The following is a 22,765-nucleotide window of genomic DNA, read 5'->3' on the forward strand; positions in this document are numbered from 1 at the left end:
TGTACATTTATCTAATCTTCTTATAATTATAAATATTTCCTTATGAGTCTATGACACATTTGCCTCATTATGCCACATGAAATTAAAAAAAATAATTAAATTTATGATTTGTGTGGCTTCGCAGGGGCCGACATGTACGACCTAATTTTTTACGTCGTCGAGAGACGATGAACCTGTTGAAGGCTAAGGGTTACTGTACATAGAAACTGCCGCTGTTAATTTGGAAGAGTTTAAAGTAGTTCTTAATGAGTTTGTCCCACTATACGCCATGTAGGCGCTTGTGGGGAGAGGAGGAATAGCTCCTCTCTTCCTTGACCTCGGCACTAGATGGGGGTGAGTGGTCAGCATCACGCCCCGGCCGGCTTGACCCCCGGGAAAGGACCCCGGTACCCATTGTAGAGGAGGCTGGGTGGGCCCCAGAGCCGGTCTGGACGCAGAGGCTAGAGGAAAAATCCTCTGCCCCCGTCGGGGATCGAACCCCGGCCGTCCAGCCCGTAGCTAGTCACTATACTGACTGAGCTATTGCAATATTTTTCGTTGTTATGTTTGTCAAATGTCACACGGACAAGGATATGATACACATCAACACAAATAATCTTGCGTAAAATATATTTATATGAAATGCAGTCTGCTGAGTAAAAATGAGTTTTGTTTAAGAGAACAGATGATTATAAAATAAAGTCAAAACCATTCCGGGAATCACCAGTCGAGGTAGGGGGTAAGGTTACAGGATTTGACAGTTGAAACGAGAGCACATCTTAATTCTTCGCCCAACTGTGTGACAGAGTTGTTCCTCTGCATGTAAATTAACTCGTAAAGGTCAAGTTATCCCTATCGACCTCTGACCTTTCAGTTTTCAATTTACCCGAGATTTGGAAACTTGGCTGGGCTGAAGCTCTATGTATCTAGCCTCGTGTATTTTTTCCAATTCGCTGAACAAATGCAGAGACTACTTCGTGTTTCTATACGACGTCACCGGCTGTTTCGCAAATATCTAAACGAAAGGCACAGGATCACTATGAATTTTGTAGTATGTCACCTACATTTAGACCAAGCGAGATTACATACGGTCACTTTATAGAGAAATACGTCATAAATTATAAATAAATAGGCAAGGATTTAGAAGGAGACAATCGTAACATATATCATGGTACGTACTATCGTAGCATTCGCAGTCGGTGAATGAGAAATATCGTTAAAATATTAATTATAATAAAAAAATGACCGAGATTCGTATAGAGCACAGTTTTAATACGGAGTCACCGGGATTTATGTTTTAGTAAACACCTCCCGAGTAGGCAAATTGGCTACCTCGCACTCCGAACACTATGACTGTGTGGTTTTGTAAAATGTGACGAGTAAAAACCACTCCCCGAAAACATTTACCTAATTTAAAACTCAAGAACATACCCAGTTTGTTGTCCTGCGATGTTTATAATCAGGAAGGCACTGCTATGAATTTTGTGCTCGGCATTAAACTAATGACGTTATACAGTTTAAAAAACGTTTAATCAAATTTGAATCACCCTGTATATGTTAATTTCATTTCGTTAACATTCTTTTATCAATTTATATGACTTCTTCCCCCAGTGCACTCCCCATCAAGAACCCAGGGCTTTAAGACATTCATCGACTTTCGAAAAATCGGTAGTAATATTCCTCAGCGACCTGCAGTGGGCAACACGATATTTGTGGGCTCACGACGGCGGCATGTAAATGTCGGTTAACTGAGGTCAATTTATTGCGTGAATCAATTTCTGAGGACAGCAACAAAATACCTAAGCTGATCAAAAAATAATTAGATACCTTACAGACCCAAACATATTCACAGAAGGTAGTATATTTGCGTCATATTGTGAATTATGTTAATATTTTAACATTTTCCGTCAAATCACAATTTTAATAAGATAATAAAATATAAAATATTTAAAATATCATTTAACGTTCCGCATCGAATGATCGATTTACAAATTGGAACGTCTCTTACGACATGTTTCGGTTATATTTAACGTCTCTTACGACATGTTACGGTTATATTTAACCGAAACATGTCGTAAGAGACGTTCCAATTTGTAAATCGATCATTCGATGCGGAACGTGAAATTATATTTTAAATATTTTATATTTTATTATCTTATTAAAATTGTGATTTGACGGAAAATATTAAAATATATTCACAGAAAACCTTCCAATAGTACGTATATCGAGCCAGTTAAATCTAATCAATTTTTTCACAACCTGTGTCTCTCCTTCCGTCCTAAAGACGTACTGCAACATTATTTTCGTTTGGAATTTGGTACCTCCAGTTATATTTCTTAATTGAACGCGACGCCACATGACATATCACAAAATCAACACGACGCTGTTAAATAGGACGCGAGGTCCTCACTTCGATGTTTGCCATCTGAAAACTCACTTCATGAATTAAGGATGCTGTAACTGGCCACCCCATAAGTCTCTGGTTACCTACAAAGTCCTCGGAGACAGGATTTAGATGCGGGGGGTTGCATAATGAGTGAGGGACTTACGCGTTTCTTCAGAACAGACTACCACTTTGTATCAATGCTCAAGTTCTTCGTACGCTTTGGGACACATCTCCATATTTTCTCTCACAGATCAATACAAGGCATTGACGCCTGTTCGCCGCAACCCTAGCACATTGGGGGGCGGGGGGCGGAAATGAGACGCAAAATCTCCACCCCTCTTCCCGGAAACCCTCGAGTGTGGGCTGAGATTTTGGGAAAACAAAAATCTGCATAAACCCTGGGATTCATCGCAGCAAACGAAATGATTAATTGTATGACACAGATTTATCGTCGTGTAGTTGGCAGTAATTTCGCTGACCAGGAAGTACGTGATTTTATAAAACTAGAAGATTCATCGCAGTGTACACATTAAACATCTGCGGTATTTAATTCCATAAGACACATTTTAATAATATCACCTCGAACACTTCTTGGCATCCTTCTAAAATTACGTCTTCGGATTCAACCCTGAATTTACTCGTTTCAAACTTTTTAATTTTATTTCATATTTCAGCTATTCGAACGTTTGAATTTTCACTCTTGTTCAAAAGAAGTGAATTTAAGAAGCAGCAAACACTTTTCCAGGAAAGATTTAGAAAATTAAAATGAACCAAAGGCCAGTAACGTAGTAAAATGACACACATTCTTCGACATTTTTCTTCCTCTATTAATTAAAAACACACGACGTTTCGGTAACTGACACTGCTTCAATTCCTAAACTACGATTAGCTATGTATCTGTGACACCAATTTGAAATTTTACTTTAGTGTAAAGAACGCCTCTACAGCTACTCCTCAAAAACTGATGGCCGACAGTTTCTTTGTGTTTTATTTAACGACGCTGGTAGTAGCTCAGAATATATGTCATCAGACTACGAAATTAAGTAATGAATTGAAAAGGATGTGAAAGGAAACCGTCGTGGCCTAATTCAAGGTAAATTCCCGGCATGTCTTGAGGAACTGAGGAAAACCTATGAATATCTCAGTTAGGATAGTCGGTCCCTGGGCTGAGATTTGAACCTGGGACTAGACTGCTATGTTCCGTGATTCCCTGACGATGAAATCATACAACTGATACGAGTATGGTAATAGTGTGGTATGACGATAATGAATTAGTACCTGGGGGGTGTCGCCTATAAGTTCTTCGCGGTTTCAATAAATTCAATTTATATGAATGCCTTGAAACTTGGCATCACCATAGTAAATCCAGGCTTAAAGTATTACAGCGTGTCACAATATTTCCAATACTTTAGAGGAGAGAAATTTAAAGAATCTCGCAACATTGAAAAATAACAAGTTGCATGTTTCGAACATCACACAGTCTGTCAAAATTCTTTAGCACATTGAGAACAGAACAACTGCATAGACATCAAATGTTATACAGAGTGTCGCAGAAGTTTCTTAAAATAGGGACGAATAAAGTTACATGTACGTATGTCATACGACCAGTTTGAATAAGGAAATGTCTTACAGAAACTTGTTTCAGGACAGGATTATAAAGCGTGCCTTCCAAGCGAGGCAATGACGCTTACACTTCCGTTAATAAACATCTAAACGCCTATCAACTGCTCATAGAATACAGAATAACACACAGTTACTTAGTTCCACGCATTTCGACATACCAGCCCAAGGCTAAGGACTTTTGAGACACTCGGTATATTGTTTTCAACAATTCAGAAACGTTTAATATCGTTGTCTGAACTTGGCCCTCCAACAGGGACCGAGGTACAATGTGCGTGCGTGCGTGCACGTGGCCTGGCCGCCACTCACCTGTCCCATTGATTCCCGATGGACGGATCCTGGCGTCGTAACGTCCAGGTCCTAGGATTTGATCCAAAACTTGTTTTTCCTTTTCTCTGAAGTTCACTGTGCCCTGAGCGCACCTGCAAAATGAAACGGGTGTTACCCAGCGTCGAACCCTGGCTCCATCAGCGGTTCAGAGACGCTAACAAGTCTTCCATGAACTTCGGGCCGCACGTCAACGCTGGTATTCTGGCTTTAAACGCCTTGTTGACGTGTGTGCAGATACCAGCTTATGGCAAGTCTACACAGTAAGAGATTGTGATCTATTTTAAGACACTATCTCGGAATTTTTCTGGATGGAGAAAGGGAATCGACTTAAATTTCCCAGCCCTTGTTGTGGGTCCTCGACTGTGAATCGACTGTGTCGATGTATCGATTAGGAAACTTGTACAACGACTTTCAGAAACTATCCTGAAATACTTTTGGTTTTAGTAAACAAAATGTGTCAGGTTAGCCCAGCGGTAACACGAACCTAATTACAAATAAGCTATTTTAAGTTGTTTTTTTTGGTAATTCCGGTCACTAGAACCGACTAGGACAGGATACAGATAACAGGATGATAAATATAAAAGATAAAGAAACGAGCATAAAATCGTTCTTAGTCATTCGATGTACTGAAATTATTCTAGTACATTTCTGAAGACTAAAAAACTGGCAATAAACAAAAGAGAGGCGTGTCCTCCACATAAACGACGAGGGTTCGGACACTGCCGTGTCTGTATCACAGCAGAAAGACGATTGCCAATCAGAGATATTTGTCACTCTGCAGTTTGCAAGACTGTCTGCAATAAATAAACAAAACACAATCATTCCCTTCATCGGACTGGCACGTGCGTCACGCGAAGCCGTCAGTCATTTACCGGTTGGCATGACTACAGAATTATAATACGCCAGGGCCGTCCAGTCTTCATATTTCAGTTTGTGTCAACGAAAAAGAAGTAATTTAAACATTAAGGTAAAACATAAAGACTTCGGGGAGAATGGAGGTCTTGTTCCACTGTTCCCTATTTCTGAATTAGACTTAGATGTTTAGATAGCTTCACGCGCCGGCCGCTTCAACCTCGAGGAAAGGACACCTGTGACAATTTTATACGAGGCAGGGATGACCCCCCCACCCCCAGCTCAGTTTCATGATAATTTGTTCATCATTCCAAACTGTATCACCAGCAGATGGAAAATAAAACATGGCTGGCACTACAATGTTGCTGATGGTTCTCTCTCTTATCTGGTTGCAGTGGTGATATATGTACTCACCAGGTGATCTCAATGAAAATGCTGAGCATCATCAGAAGCAGAAGGGTTGCACCGACGTGTCCACACGGTGGCCACAGAGATGACGTGGCCAAAGTGGCCATGATAGAGTGGCCACTAGGCCGGAGGACTGGAGCCCTGCAGATCTCTGGAAGAGAAAGAGAAATATGACAATAAAGTCTCACAACTTGTCCGCAAGACTGACAGCTGTTGAGCTGTGCCTTTGGCCATCGAAGAACTCAAGAAACCAATCACACTAATAGTAACATATCGCTGTCACAACCCTTAATAATTGAAGAAAGAAATAGCGGATTTGTTAATTTTAATTGTATTATTATTATAATAATCATAATCACCGTCATCATCAGTACTATAATTTTAGATCGTAAATTTAATCATGTTAAGGCCGCTTTTAAATCCGAAATACACCCAATGAATACGTCCTCACAATTTATTTGGATTAAAATTACGAACCCGTGTAATAGAAATAGCATCTTTAAATGAACTTGGGACTATCGGAAAGGAAAGCATTGTCAGCGACTTTAAATATAGATCATTCTGTGACGTCACAATATTCTATTCTTAGTTCGTTCCCGAAAGAAAGTAGGAGAGAGTACATTATATTTCGATAAATTTCGCCATCTTTTGCTTAGTGAGAGTAATAATGACACCTGGTGATGCGGCTAAAAGACTGCAAAGAGCTACAATTGCCCTGAAATACTGCCAGTGTTTGGCCTTTCGAAGCGTAAGATACCTTAAACACTTAAGAATCCAGTCCGTACCGCGAAGAAAACACTTCACTTCACCATTACAAAGATCAACTGGTTAACTCTTTGAAGCCTGAGCTCGTCTAAATAATATTTAATGATTCAGTCCTTACCGCGAAGAAAACACTTCACTTCACCATTACGAAGATCAACTGGTTAACCCTTTGAAGCCTACACTCGTCTAAATAATATTTAATAAATCAGTCCGTACCGCAAAGAAAACACAACTCTTCACCATTACAAAGATCAATTGGTTAACCCTTTGAAGCCTAAGCTCGTCTAAATAATATTTAAGATTTCAGTCCGTACCGCGAAGAAAACACAACTCTTCACCATTACAAAGATCAATTGGTTAACCCTTTGAAGCCTGAGCTCGTCTAAATAATATTTAATAAATCAGTCCGTACCGCAAAGAAAACACAACTCTTCACCATTACAAAGATCAATTGGTTGACGATGTTTAAGGAAATAATCGCTGTTTATCGTGAGAATCATTCGAAACCGATAATGTTAATAATTGTTAAATAAAATGGTACATATATTTACCCACGAGTTTTAAAGTCTTAGATAACGTATGAACAATCCCATCATTTTTGATGGCAAAATTTTGTTGCAATTAATTCTACAAGCACGCCAGACATGTTTTTACTATGTAAAACCATCTTCAGTTTATTTTAAAATTTACAGATTGTTCAAAAATATCCAGAGTCCGTGTTTCGTGGGCATCTGATTTAGAAAAAAGGATTGTGGCCAACGAGATCTCTAGGCTTCAGACCACACGAATTATTTTTATGGAGATATTTTAAGTCGATGTGTATTCAGGTCAATGAAAAGGCTACAGGCCAGCATTCGGAGTAGACGACATATTAAATGAGATATTAAAATAAGTTAATTAAAAACGATTAATCGTGTGCGCGTATGCGTAATTCATAATAGCCGACATATTTAACACTCGTTCCAATTACTAATAAGAATGTGTTGCGATTCTTTGTGAACATTCTGTATTATTATTGATCTGAGTGACATCTGACGTGAATTTAATATTACTACAATGTAAATGCGTCACTGTGAACGCTGGGCGTTCAAAAGAGAGCAAAACAATACGGACATTTCCACGTAACTTCATTCAATAAGATTAGAAGAACGAAACAGGTGTTAGTGGCGTAGCGGATAATGTGTGTTTGTTTCGCCGTTGCGGAGCGGCAACTTCTCCGACATGCATGCGATGCGTGTACTCTAACTACAGGCTCCACACAAATTTTAGAGTGTTTACATATTCGTAAATGTACTTATGTCTTCTTGAGGACAGAGAATTCGGTTTTTAATGCAACGTAGAAAAACTTTGGACGTAGGTAAATCTCAAAAATAACTTCTGATTCTCATGTTTAACGACACTCATTCTGTCACTGTGATTTGGTGAAAGATAAAGGGGCAATGAATCATATTTTAGAAACATTAACTGCGATTGAACATGGAATATTTTAAATACAGGTTATCGCACTAACCACTAGACCACTTACTTATTTTCCTGGTACTCAAAAGTTGCAGGTTTCAACAACAACCCACTAATATCGAAATAAAAACTTAAAAAACGTCACTTTAATGACAATTATCTGACAGGAATAAAGCCAATTCCCGAAACGTCGAGTACAAGTCACTGACATACACTTGCCAACAAAACGTCCCGGAATAACTCTGTATGTCAAAATAAATTGTGGTTGCATAATAAACTGAATACCGCCTTGGTGGTCTAGTGGTCAGAACGCTGGCCTTGTAATCCTGGGGGTCTCGGGTTCGATTCCCGGCGGTGCCCGAATTAATAACTTGTGTTGGGCAAGGCCGTGGTCTAGGCAACACGGAGTTTTCCTCCGTGGCATCCCAACAATTACTCCATTCACACACAGAAGAAGGCAATGGCAAACCACTTCTGGATCATCTGCCAAGAACGTATATGAACAGGTCCCAGTCCGAGAAGAGAAAAGGATGGAAGGATCCTGTTCATATGGACCTGTCGTCAGACAGAACACTAATAATAATAATAATAAAATAAACTGAATAAGTGGATACATAAGGTACAAAACGAAAACCAATCCTACGAAAAACCTTTTTGTTTGCCAACAAATCAGAGAGCGTAATTAGATAAAGATTACGTCACTCGTCGCATAACCTACCAATTACTGACCAAATTGCGAAAGAGGGAGCTTCAATCTCTGACCTGCCCCACCTCGAGCCGCCAAAATAATCGAAAGAAATCTACGACGGAGAAAATAATTGTTGGGGGCCACGGCTGTGGGGGTGCCGAGCTGCGGACAGGGCAGCACGATTGATCCACGTTGCTATGGTTACGGGAGGCTGTATGACGTCAGCATATCTACAGCGTGTTCCTCTGAGATGTGCCTGTTGTAAAGCGTGCCAGTCTAAACATTGCTGCATATTTCGAAGTGTAATTATAAATGGATTATTCTCCTTTAAGCGCACGAGCTTAAATAATTCCAAAACGGCGTTCGTTTATTCGTATCGGACCTGAATACGAAAATTTAAACCTTTTAAGCCTGAGGAGCCTATAAATAATATTTAGTAATTCAGTCCGTACCGCAAAGAAAACACAACACTTCACCATTACAAAGATCAACTGGTTAACCCTTTGAAGCCTAAGCTTATCTAAATAATATTTACGAATTCAGTCCGTACCGCGAAGAAAACACAACTCTTCACCATTACGAAGATCAACTGGTTAACGCTGTTTAAGAATATAATCGCTGTTTACACTGAAAATCATGCGAAACATAAATACAAAATGAAGACTTACTGCAGGTGGTACGTATTGTTACCACTGTAATTTAAAGGGTTAAAGGGAATAATAAACATACATTTATACATAATTATTTGTTATTACAAAGCTACATCTTTGTCCGATTCGACTCAGACCACAAACGACAGTATTATAAGCACCGATTAACACTTTTACTGATAATCCGTATGGAAATCATTCTGATAAATGCATCGCCTTATAACATTTTCAGCTTCTTACGATTAAAACTTTCAAAATGATCGCAGTGCGCACTGTTTAAGTGGGAGATTCACTAGAGGGACACTGAAAGTGAGTTATGAACTTTCGTGCTGAGATACAAACTTCTGAAAAATTGTGAGTAAAAATGGAAAAAAAAAAAAAAAAATCTTAGCAGCTGTACGAATAATTTTGAGAGGGTGGTAAATGTCACGTCAAAAGAACGTGACCGCTGGATTTCTTATGATGACACCTGAAGAAATGTACAAGCATTAGCAGTGTGAAAAATCTGAAAATTCCAAAGGACCGTGCTTTTAGTTCTAATTTCCTTGTTTCCACTTTTCTTCCTCAGTTTCTTTGTACGTAATTCTTATCTGTACATTTTCCGCCAGGTCTCGCCCCATTCAGTGGGCAGATCAAAGAGGAAAATGGAGCAGTGCAATTCTGTGGCCGTGACGTCATCGATCTAGCGGTCTATTCAACGTTTAAGGACCCTCAAAGGCAAGAAAAGGTAAGATAAGACTGAGTTATGGATGTACTTGTAGCGTGTACAGTATTTATTGCTGGTGAAGTAAAATTCGGGTGGAGTGGGGCGAAAGTGACGTTTCTCGCTTTTGTACACTCGTCAACGGCGATGCAACATTTAACCATTAATATAAAACTAGCGTCAAAGTTGACGGGAATGAACCACTATCGTTGTGAATGGAACTGAAAATACTAGATTTATAAAATTTGTTTACAAAGTAAATTTAAACGTGAAACAATCTCCTCGGCGACAAAATCCAGATTCTTCCCAGGCGCACAAATACGAAACCGACCCGCCTGACACCAAACTCCCCCCCCCCCACCCCCAAAAAGTACACTCCACCAGACCCCACCATAGTCTCCTCTTTTCTTGCTACCAGAGTCGCCACCATCAGAACTTTTCCCTCATGACACAAATGGAGCCCTCGTACAGTCAAGTGAGACGGAGAATGGCTATTGCATTAGGAGTATTGATCGATGGATCGATCGATCGATAGTCAGAAAGAAGATACACGCTGTACACTCAAAGGACAATTTTATTTCTGATCGTGGAAAGAGTTTATTGAAAATCTGCTGTCATGGAATAATGGAACACTGACGAACTGGAACTGACATGAGCTTGGGGGAAAGCGAAGTTTTTCCATACACAGATCAATTTAGTCAGATTTGCGTACAAGTGCGTGATGCAGAACCCTAAAAAGTCTTTACGTTTGAGGTTTCCACTGCGATCGAAAAGTCGGAAGTTATTCTTCTAGATTGTGACGTCGTGTAGATTATTAGGAAGACAGAAGCTTTTGGTAGAAACATAATGTCTCCATCTTCGGGGCTAATGTCTTCTATATAAATTATAAAAGGGAGGAACTGGATTATCGACATTTGGTGCCCGTTATTTCACACGTGTATCATATCTCTTGTTGGCTCTGTGCATGTTGACAAGATTTATGCCCTGAAATCACCCCCCCCTCCTTTCCTCTCTAGCCGGAGTTCGCCGAATTTCACTCTGCGTCACTTCCAGTAACTGATGGATTTCTCGCCCTGTTGGTTACCATCGACACTGGAGTGGTGGAGTGGGGTTCGATATGTGGCAGTGGATCTCAGACGCAGAAGTGGCGTGAGTACCCGATGACGTCCAATATCTGTTAGCGGGAGAGTCGGATGAGAAAACTGACTGGTCCGAATTTGGTTCCCGGTACAGGAAGGGAATTTTCTCTTCGCCACTGCGTTTGAATCGACTGCAGGACACAGCCAGCCTCTTATACGCGTAAACGGAGACAGACAAACGAACAAACTGATAGATAGATCATAGATTTTAAACAGGGATCTGACAAATTAGATAAATATATAGACAGAGATAGATAGCAGATGGATATCAGTGCGATGAAAGTGGCAGGGAGCTCTGAAAAGTCGGTAAATTTCTATCACATTACACGGCGTAACAACTCAGAAGACAGCTATCTTCAATTAAACAGTAATTTCAACAAATATTTGAAAACTAATATCATTATAATGGGTTAATAAAACACGCAGGAAATAATACAGAATGATCAATTTCAGATGATAAAAGTAAAACATCGTAAATATAAGTAATAAGTACTACACTGTTTATCTGAGGGTGTTTTTTCATTAAACGTGACAGTTTCTTGAGCGTCATTCAAACATAAAAAGAAAACCACGAAAAATTGGCCACGACATATTTCTAAATGCCACGAACTGAACGTCTGGGAAACAGATCACGAGCGGACTTCTCTTGGGACGTTGCGCCGTGTAGTATCGTAGAAACTGACCGATGTTTCAGAGGTGCTTACTGATTCCATCGTCAGGGAAGCCACCTTTATAATAGTCTCCGCGAAAACCTGAGATACGACGCGTAGCCTAAGGCTCGCTGGTTCATAAGCCGAGTGTCACGTCCACCTCAGTCTCGCTGAGAGATCGGGAGATCAAAGCGACGACGCGGAGCTGTGACACTGTGCCAAAAGGTTTGTTATGCCGCATACCTGACAGAAATAAAGCTCATGTCGCGTCAAGGCGCGAGCTTTTCCTAAACATCTCGCTCGCGCACAAGCAAATTTATGCGACTGTGATACATAAGGCATCTCACTAAGGATCGATCACGTATTCTATTTCATTCATTAGTTTCAGCTACAATCCGTTAGCTACGGTGGTCTAGCGGTTAGAACGCTGGCCTTGTAATCCTGGGGTCTCGGATTCGATTCCCGGCGGTGCACGAATTTATAACTTGTGTTGGGCAAGGCCGTGGTCTAGGCAACACGGAGTTTTCCTCCGGGGCATCCCAACAATTACTCCATTCACACACAGAAGAAGGCAATGGCAAACCACTTCTGGATCATCTGCCAAGAACGTATATGAACAGGTCCCAGTCCGAGAAGAGAAAAGGATGGAAGGATCCTGTTCATATGGACCTGTCGTTAGACAGAACACTAAATAAATAAAAAATACAATCCGTTAATTTGCTGGATGGAGTACGCGAGACTTGTGCCACTCATGCAGAAATCGATTCCCCAGTGCTACCTGAGATAAAGCTTTTGTCCAGTGGGAAGTGAAATTACTTTTTCGCATCGTAAGGATCTTTCATTGACAGGAAATAGGCCAATGAAATACTCATTCTTGATTTTTTATTTTAGTTTACACTTTTTCGCGAAGTGTTGATTTTGTAAATTGGCCGTCGATCGATTTTTTATGTGCACCAGAATCTGCAGAGAGCATTTCTGTTTTTGAATCTATCTTTTTATGGCTTGGAGATCACTGCTATTGCTTCCTCAATCACTTTCCTTTACTTCTGAATCAGGTTACAGACGGCCAGACACAAAGATTTCAAAGGCGACCTCGACACTGCAGTACACACACGTTCATCGGACACTCTGTACAAGAAGTGACTACACCTACAGGAATTCTGCGTCATTTTAAAATCGCATTAAATTTCGATTAAATATTTTCAGTAGGAGAATCGACATCTCAGACGGTCTTATCTTGGCAGAAACCGTCACGCGCGTGCTAAATTTGTAGAGAAGTTCAACATCAATCCGCAAAATCCACTTTAAATAAACTATATACCACACTTATCGCTTCAATTTCTGCGTTGGTAAATGGTGAATGGAGATGATTACAAAACGAGAAACTTTGTGATTTCTACGTCGATGCAACCCTCGGTGTCCTTAGGGCAATGTTTGGATTATTTGTATGTAATCCTGTATCTCACTACACGTGTACCTACAAATCTAGACGTCGCTGTACTAACTAACAGGAATTACGGAATTAGATAAATCAATCAGCAAAATAGCTGCTGGCTACTGGACCAAGATCAATTTCCGGTAGGGGCGGAGATACTTCGCTGGCTACCGCGTCGTACTGGTTAAACTAGAAGCTGATAGTGACTCATCTGTTATCTAGTGGTAAAGTCTAGGATGAAGATGCCAGGCGGGATAAAACCATGACGAACATCACTATAAAAAGTTATCACCGCGAAAAATTACTACATATCCAGACGAAATTCAAATACAAATTCTGTGCAGGCCCCAAAAATGTATTATTCTCGTTTCAATAGCTCAGCGGTACCTTATCGGAGTATGACTATCTTCTGAGTTGCAGCGCCCTGATGATGGAGGCAGCAAGGATCTCTGAAACCAGACTACAAGGCGGTATAACTCATAAGACAACCATATTCGGACTGGAACAAATTTAAAGATAAATTTCGTGGATACCAAATTATGTCACAACCTGTAAGCGAGTCGCGTGACCACGTGGCCGGTCCTTTCCCTGATTTGACGCATCCAGTGACAAGGCCGATGGATGGTGCCACGGGCGAGACGTCCCGGTACTTGGCACGACTTTTGCCATGGTTACGCGCTTCAGAGACATTTAATGCTCGCTTGAGTGCATGAAGATTGCGTGGGTGGATAAATTAATAGAACGAATGAAACAGCTGATAATGACAGGGCAGAGAGAGAGAGAGAGAGAGAGAGATCGTACTCAGATGAAAATTCGGATTGCAGTTCCTTCAGATATGACACCGTGTAGTTTTTAAGTAGTTTACAAACGCTTCAGAGTAATTTATTGCCTCCATCTTCAGGATATAAGATAAATGCGGTAATTTTCTACGAAACGTCATAACCCAGAAAGACCAAATACAAATTTTCTCCGCTGTGAAAACCTTCTATCTCGTACAGAAATACGAAAGGGCGGATGAACTGAGACAGATGAACAGACGAATAAAGATGACTGTGTTCTGGGTTATAGCATCGTGTAGTTTCGGAGGTCCTTGCTGCCTCCATCATCAGGGCGATGAGGCGGATTCGACAAGGAAAGAATCTCAAATCCTCCTACAGACGAATGAAGAGATATGTACACCCAGACAGGGCGGAAAAATGAACAGGCGAGCAGATAACTAATTTTTTTCTATGACAAAATAAATAAATAAATAAAAAAATCGTCTGTAAACATTGTGAAAAATAATCACACGGACACGATCGTACATCCAAGTTCAAAGACAATGATGAAAATCCATAAATTTCTGTTAAAAGACGCGAGTCCTCAGCACAAAATCCCATGCTTTTACGGGCACGTGAACAGAACGCAGACATTCCGTGAATAGGAAGGGATCAGCCAGTGGCGATGAAAGAGTTTCGTCGCCACGGAGACCGAAGGTAGTTTTGAAAAGCGGGCAGACATAAAAACGAAACAGCCTCAACTCCACTGCGCTGTAAATGTCAATGGGTCTGGTTGATCTCGGCCGTTGACGCAAACCGAGATTCATGACTCCTCAGGGCGTTTGCAGCCGATCGCTTCCCAAGCCTCGCAGATAAAACATTCATCCTCTAGATCAAACAGATTTACAGGGTTCTCGCATCTAACAGCGTGGAAATGTCACACGGCGAGATTCATTTGTACAACGAATGACCTTCGTTCAGCCTTCGACCTTGTTCGTGCACGTGCTGAACCATATTATTCGAGGATCGAACGGAAGTTTTCGACGCCAGATGAAAAGAGATCACGGGTTCGAAACATGCCTGCGTCATTCATGTGTGTGGAGGTTAATTTAAATCCTAAATAACCCTCAAATTTTACTGATAATCTTTCATAATGAAATAAAAAAAAAGTGTGATAACAAAATCAGCGTAAACGATATGATAATATTAAAATGTTTCGAAATAACTAGGCAGCGAGGGTGTGAATTCGTTTTAAGTAGTTGAAGGTAAGTCCCAATAGCAGAATTTCTTGTCCAATTGAGGAATCATCAGTTTCATAGTGTTATTTAACTGTAATTAGTGTCCAATTACCCGTCGCGTTGTTCCCAATGGCTTTAATGAAAATCAGGCAATTGCTTTAGTAGTCATTAGACAAAAACAAGCCATTGAGTCACCATGGAGACGGTGGCGTGTCTGACAAAGTCGCTAATCAAGGGGCCGGCGTGCATTGTACGAACGACAACAGCGTATTTTTGGTTTGTTTTTGTTTTAGAACTCGATATGCTTTAATCGATTGCGCTACACTCGAAACATGTCAACACCCGAGCGTAAACAAGCAAAGGGATATGAAGTAACAGGTACAATAGTCGAAGATACTATACAAATATCTTGTTAATATGTCCTTAAGCGTAAGAGCCAGGATTCTGACTCCGTGCAAGCGGGCTGATTTGCAACTCGAGACTAGGAACTCGCATGTTGAGGCCTGAATCGATACTCGCAGATAAAAGTCTATTTCGATAGAAATGGCTGTGGGATATGTCAATAACATTTCTAACATGTATTTTTCCTATTACCTTGATTACTGCAAGACAGCCATAAGAAACAACATAACTCTGCCAAGGAATTTAGGAATCTTTCCAAATATTCTGTCCGATTGAGGACAGAGATGCACGTATATTGTGTGAACAGCGGACATTAACATCGTCAACATAAACTATACAGGATTAAGCTTTAATTAAAAGTAATTAAACACTTCGCGTGTAGTTAATCCTAACCGCAGGAGTCCAGGAAGTGGCTGGAGAAAACTGCGCACTGAGAAACTTCATAATTTATACTCATAGCGAGATATTATTTAGATTATGAAATCAAGAATGATTTATGGGCGGGGCATACAGCACTTATGGAGAGATGAAAAATGTTGACAAAAAATTTGCTTGTAGTCTTAATGGAAGAAATCACTGGGAAGACCAAGGAGTAGATGTGAGGTAATACAGTATTACGAAAACATTCAGAATTACCAGACAAAATAGTCAGTAGAACCAGAGGGAGAAAAGGATTACAAATCCACACAAACACAAAACTTTACAATACATCTAAAGAAAACGTCTATTAGTAAGTACAAGAAAGAGATGGAATGAGTTGTAAAGCTACATGCATAAGATGAGACAGGAAGATCATGAGATATTTATGACAAAACGTGCCTGCCGTGTTGATAGCCGGGTATAATAAATATCTGGCACTTAAAGTACTGCGCTGTTTGGACGGTGTCATGAGATGACTGATGAATGTTGACTCTGAGTGCACTGGAGCAGAGCAGGAATTAGATTCCGAAACGCAGAGGCAAACAGTGCAATTAGCGGCATCGAAAATCCTCGGCCACTGCGCAATTGTTTAATTACGCATCACCAACAACGAGAACTTCGCGACAGGCAGAGGTGGCTTTGTGGCTTAGCAGATATTTTAAAAAAATATTCATTTAAAATGTGCAAAATGTGAAAAATCAGAGTGAATTTATCCATTTATATAATAAGTAATGATGGTTGGTTGGTTATAATCTATTTTTTTATTAAGGGAATCGGAGGTTTATATATTAATATTTATAAATGTGTGTGTTGTCACAACCGTTGTCAAGGTGACCTTTTGCTGCTAGGGGATTTTGGGATTTATAGGAAAATATTATAGCTCGTTGCCATGGTAATGCTGTTAAGGGAGACCGGTTATGTGCACAAGATAGCGATGCATGAAATCGCGTTATATATTTAGTGAAGGAAAGTTAAAAAAATGATATTAATTTTCTGTTACACAACATTCAATATATATATTTTTTTTAATTTTGCTTTGTGGCAAAAATTTTCCCTGAAATAAATTATTGCTAACTCATCCACGAACTTCCGCGTTCTTCTATACAACGCAACGAAAGGGGCGTTAAAGTATTAACGCTTCGCTGCCTTCGTAATTAAGGATAATTAATGATGCTCTGTTTTGTCACATTTTTCAATAAAAATGTGTTTTAAGTGCTTCCTTACATTTTTCGATATATTTACGGGATTTTTTTAGTTAACGATAAAGAAGACTTATATTTTCTTAACTGTTAAACTTTTTATAAGTCGTTAAGCTGAAAGGCGCTTACGCAACCCTTAATTTAAGGTCTGTGTATGTCTGCGAGCGTGTGTATCATTTTTAATGCTGTTCAAATCATCTCTCAAATATCGTGGTGCAGAGTATAGTCAGTAAGCGATGTCTTGAGGGCCACTTTGTGGCTGATATCGGAGATGTTGGAAGATTTAATTAGTAACTCCATGACGAGGGTTCTCCGAGTGATGCTAGCAGTCCGTGCAACAACGGGATACGTCGACTCGCCCTCATCGATATTGGCCAGAAACGTATCAAAGACTTAATTTCGGACGTGTTTTGAATCACCAGCAACGATATCCTGTTACATGAATTTAAAAAAAAAAACTCTCACAGATGTTATAAAAAAATCCTTCAGTCAAGAAATTTCTCGTATTCTTTTACGTAACTCGAAAAAATTCATTGTTGCGTTCACAATAGCTCGCTAATTGTCCCCATTCTAATTTAGTAAAATCCCATCCGAAACCCAAAACAAAATTTCCTTAAAATCCATTTTAATATTATCCCACCATCTACGCCAAGATCTACCGAGTTCTTTCTTCCCTTCAAGAATTCCACCAAAGACCTTGTACGCGTTTCTCATCTACTCCATGATCGCTGCATTCCCAGCCAATCTTATCCTTCCTGATCCGATCACCATAACAAAATTTGGTGAAAGGTAAAAATAATGGAGATCCTCATCATGTATTTCTCTCCAGACACCTGCCACATCATCCCTTTTGGGGTTCAATATTCTCCTCACGCACCCTCAGTCATTTCTTCATCCCTTACCGGAAGAAACCAGGTTTAACACCCATACAAAACAACAGGTAAAATTATAATTCTTTGCGGTTTGATCTTCATTTGCTTCGACAGTACGCGGTAAGAATAAAAAATCATTCCCCGAATTTGGTCTGATCTTAAGTTGTCCGTGAACACACTTTTGTCTTGTATATCCTGAACTGTGCTGTTCTAAATTTCTCGATAGTGGACAGAAAACGTAGCAATGCGCCTTGTGGACACAGGTAAGACATGGCTACTGCGCGGATTGGATTAAAATAGCCCAGGATCGAACCCCATGACGACTATGATAAAACATTAGGATCTACGAATATCAAAAACTGAGAGGTTAATTAATTTCTTAGTTAAATCTTTAGACGTCTCTTTGGTTAATTCGTTGTCACCAATTATTGGTTATCTGGTTCGTTAGTTAAATAGTTTGTTAGTTACTTGATTTGCTGCTCTGTTAGTTTTTTTTGTTAGTTTGTAAGTTAGTTAATTGGTTAATTAATCGGTAAGTTAATCGACTAGTGAGGGGTATAATTATTTCTTTGACGACAATAATTAGACACCCCTGGACACGTCATTTCGTGCGTCAGTCAGGTGTTACGCTCCGAATCTGCCGTTTGCCAGGACACTAATAATTCAAAAGCCATCAGTTTACCAACAAGCACCCGCGAGAAGCCGTTAACACCTTCCTGTGACAGAAAAGCAGAGACAGACAATGGCACATCCGACCCTCTCAGCGATAAGAAATCTGCCCTGTGTTTCGTTTAAGAGTGGCTTATAGCACGTATTCAACCTTTTTTGTTCGCGTACCCCCAGATATAATTTCTCTTCAACTTTGTACCCCCAAAGTTGTTGGTGTATAATTCAAGTTATACTTAGTATATAATCTACATCTAAAATAAATTAAATAAATTACATTACTGATTATTCAGTGTTTATCATAAAATAATATATATTTTTAAAAATTTCACGTACCCCTTAATATGTGTTCGAGTACCCCCGGGGGTACGTGTACCCCAGGTTTAATATCACTAGCTTATAGCATGCAAGCAATAAAGTCCACGGTTATTAACAATGACACTGTAACAATAAATGCTCTTCAATTCAGGGATAATAATTTTTCCTATGTTATTCAACGACGCCTATCGTATGATTATGCCTATGAGATGCTTTTTGACAAGGACAATTGATAAGAAATGCAAGCATTTGTCCAATTTAACCACAGTAACAATGCGAGTACTCTGTTCGTAACAAATAAGCAAATTTATTTATTTTAGTGAAGTTATTTTAAGAAAACCATAAAGACGAATGAAATCTTTGGCTGGTTTATAAGATGGATTTGTTCCAGGAATGCCAACATTACAGCTTTGTTTTTATTTGCTTCAAGGGGGCAAAAAACCGATTGAGGATTCTACGTGGTAAGATTCTGTGGTCCAGGCAACTGCTACCCAGATGTGTCGTAAAATCTTTACACGTCTGTAGCTTTTTTTGTATCGTATCCTAAATATATTCTCTGGCCTTCTTCCCACGTTACAATCACGTCTCAGTATCCAGAACCGCTTGATGTCAAATGACTCATTGATCCAGCACAGCTGATGATCGTCGTTTCGCTTGAAGGCTTTATTCTTCCGGGTCGTGACGCCATGTGAGCTTATCAGTAGATATCAACGGTGGTCTAGCGGTTAGAACGCTGGCCTTGTAATCCTGGGGTCTCGGGTTCGATTCCCGGCGGTGCCCGAATTTATAACTTGTGTTGGGCAAGGCCGTGGTCTAGGCAACACGGAGTTTTCCTCCGTGGCATCCCAACAATTACTCCATTCACACACAGAAGAAGGCAATGGCAAACCACTTCTGGATCATCTGCCAAGAACGTATATGAACAGGTCCCAGTCCGAGAAAAGGATGGAAGGATCCTGTTCATATGGACCTGTCCTCAGACAGAACACTAAATACAAATAATCAACGTTCTGATGATAAAGGACAAGTGTTAACCACTCGACAATGACTTTCGGTGAATTAAAAAAATTCATATTTTCTACGAGTGGCCCACAGACACACAAAAGCACGAGAATGGTGAATAGATTGTAACATAAAACACTGTCCTATGTCTTAAACGTGGCTAATGTTTATCGAATGGTCAGTGAATTTCGTCGATTCCATAAAAATATAGCAGGAACTGAAGAGACATGGAGATGTGTCAAACGGAGTGGAAATCTAGTCATTTTCTTTGGTTGCACTGCATCAAAGTCCCTCTTTGTAGGTGTTTCCATAAAACATCTCCCACTACTCCTCTCTCACTTCCCCTCATGCGCAAATCTCCGGTCACGAACAAAAAATCAGACTGTGCTGTACAATACAGCTGGCATAGTACGATACAATCTTTGAATAACAATGGCATCGCATCTGTCAGATACCTTCACAGAACAACCACATGAAACAGAATCACGAGGTAGCAGGTTCCTGGTTCTGGATTACATTTCTTTCTCTGGTATTCTCGATTTCTTCCAGGGAACGCAGCAGACATGGAAGCTATTCTCAGTACAGAATCATTATGGCCACTATCTTCGGAGCGTATCGGCAGAAACAATCAGCCATTGTCCGACGAAACCAGTACGACGAAAGGGGATCACGACAATGGAGCTCGTGGATTTCCATTAGCGACACAATCACAGACCGAGCGGGGGTAATGGAGGATTTTGGGTTCGAATCTTGTTTTAGCTGCCGGGTCATCAGATAACACAAGGTCGTTCTTAAACCTTTCCATGGCCCCGAAAACGACTAGACACCAACGTAGACACGGGCTCATATATCAGACCAATTAAATCAAAATTTACGGAAAATTATACGCTCATTGTCGTTCTCTACTATAAAATAATTTTAACTCCAAAAGCTCAGAGGTTTAACTACCAGCTTTAACAATTTTTAACTCTACATTTTGTATTTACGTGTTTCGTAAAATTCTCAGTTTAAACAGCGATCATTTTCTTAAACAGCGTTAACCAGTTGATGTTTTTAATGGTGAAGTGTTGTGTTTTCTTCGCGGTACGGCCTGGATTCTTAAATATTATTCAGACGAAGCTCGGCTTCAACGGGTCAAATATAATTGTAACAAACGTTGTTTATTAAGAGTATAAAAGTAAGGCTGTCACATTGTACGCCATATAGGCGCTTGGGGGAGGGGGGGAGGAGATGTACCTACTCTCGTCTTTCTACTGCAAGTTGTCATAAGACTCTTCCAGCAGCATTTAAAACCACAGGACATAAAGCCAGGCAACAGAATGGCCGGGTAGCAAATCAATACAGGTAGCATCGAACCAGCGTTAATCGCCAACTGTTGATGGAATACACAACGCATAGCAATCTGCGAGACTTGGAAGAAATATGGTAACGAAACCTGGTCGCTCCAGGCCAGTTTTCAGTGCCGACAACATAGAGTAAAAACAAAACAAAATTATTCCCAATAAACGATGTAATAACTTCCGAAACGTCTGTCGGATTCTACCGGACTACGCCCACAAAAGAACCTGACACATAAGCCCAGAAGATTACAATCGGAAAATGTGAAATATCGGAATATTTTGAGAAATGAAAGAAGTTCATTTTTGACTGGGCAGGATTTAGAGTTTTTTTTTTACGATGGACCTCAATAAATGTTTCATACTTTCATAATTATTGTTTTTCTCTGTCTTTACAGCGAGCGTAGAATTACAGACCGGAGCGTCGTTTCTATTCATACACGATCTTAATAATTTCTTAACACGCGATAATTCTTCTTGTCAAAAATTTGCATAAATTCAGCTGACATTCATTTCCTTTGTGCCAGGAAGCATAATTACAAAGGCGTCGGGCGCTTCGTTTATTCACCGGCTTCAGTGTAAAACAGCAATCACATTAATGGACGGTGCATTGAGGGTTTTAACCCTCGGATGTGTCGTTCAACCCTAAGAATTCAAGGTCACGTCCACAAATATGCCCAATAACACAAGACACGTTTTCACTTTTACATAACGTAAACCAAAAAAAAGTGTAATTCGGGAGGTGCAATGTTCGACTCCCCGCACCTACACAGATTTTTTTTTAGAATAAGCCTAATGCCATGAATCCCAGTTATTTTCTGTCTTATGTGCAAAATATGGGTCCACTCCCTTCGCATCGTACAGAAATTCGAAACACAGATTTTTCCTAATACAACAAGACGTCTGTTCCCGTTCATCTAACGACACTTAATTGACAACATAGGTTAGTGTCAGATGATGGAACGATTATGAATCATGAATTAGGAAAAAACTGTAAGCCTACTAGCCCGTAATTCGAGCCATGTCCTGGTCATACTGAAGAAAATAGCTAAAAATCTCTGTTATGGTTTTTGGGCCGAGATTCGAACCCCGGAAATTCCTACTACAAAGCAGATGTGACAACTATTATACTTCGACGTTCGAACGCGGCTAACGATGCTCCACGAAAGAAAAGCCCTTAACATTTTGAAGCCAAAGCTCGTCATTTAAAGATTCAGTCCGTACCGCGAAGAAAACACTTCACTTCACCATTACAAGGATCGACTGGTTAACGCTGTTTAAGGAAATAATCGCTGTTTACACTGAGAATCATTCGAAACACATAAATACAAAACGTGTTGTTAATGACTGTTAAAGCATATGGTACATATAGTTACCACTGGGCTATAAATGGTTAATATACAGATCAAGACAATTGTGTCGCAAGACCTGATGTCTCGACGTGCTTACACCCTTAGATTTATATATGCTTTCCCTTGTAAGAGTATTTG

General features: G+C 40.0%; 1 protein-coding gene across 8 annotated transcripts in view; it reads right to left on the bottom strand.

Annotated features, from left to right (window-relative positions):
* The window catches only part of GluClalpha (glycine receptor alpha 1), a 51,273-nt gene that overhangs the window by 26,438 nt on the left and 2,070 nt on the right, over window positions 1–22,765 (bottom strand). For 7 of the 8 annotated variants that reach the window (XR_002543188.2, XM_022064690.2, XM_022064691.2 and 4 more), the window contains exons 2-3: window positions 5,582–5,726; window positions 4,295–4,407 (exon numbers count right to left, since the gene is read on the bottom strand). Coding sequence is in view for 7 of the 8 variants with exons in the window: in XM_022064690.2 (XP_021920382.1) it covers window positions 4,295–4,407; window positions 5,582–5,682 (214 nt within the window). In the remaining variant the exon portion in view is untranslated. Of the gene's footprint in view, window positions 1–4,294; window positions 4,408–5,581; window positions 5,727–22,765 lie in introns of those variants that run through there. The other variant, XM_022064696.2, reaches the window with a different exon arrangement.

This window comes from Zootermopsis nevadensis, unplaced genomic scaffold (assembly GCF_977971745.1).
Source record: "Zootermopsis nevadensis isolate Lab colony 2312 unplaced genomic scaffold, Znev_1.0 Znev_ptg000021l, whole genome shotgun sequence".
Taxonomy (NCBI): domain Eukaryota; kingdom Metazoa; phylum Arthropoda; class Insecta; order Blattodea; family Termopsidae; genus Zootermopsis; species Zootermopsis nevadensis.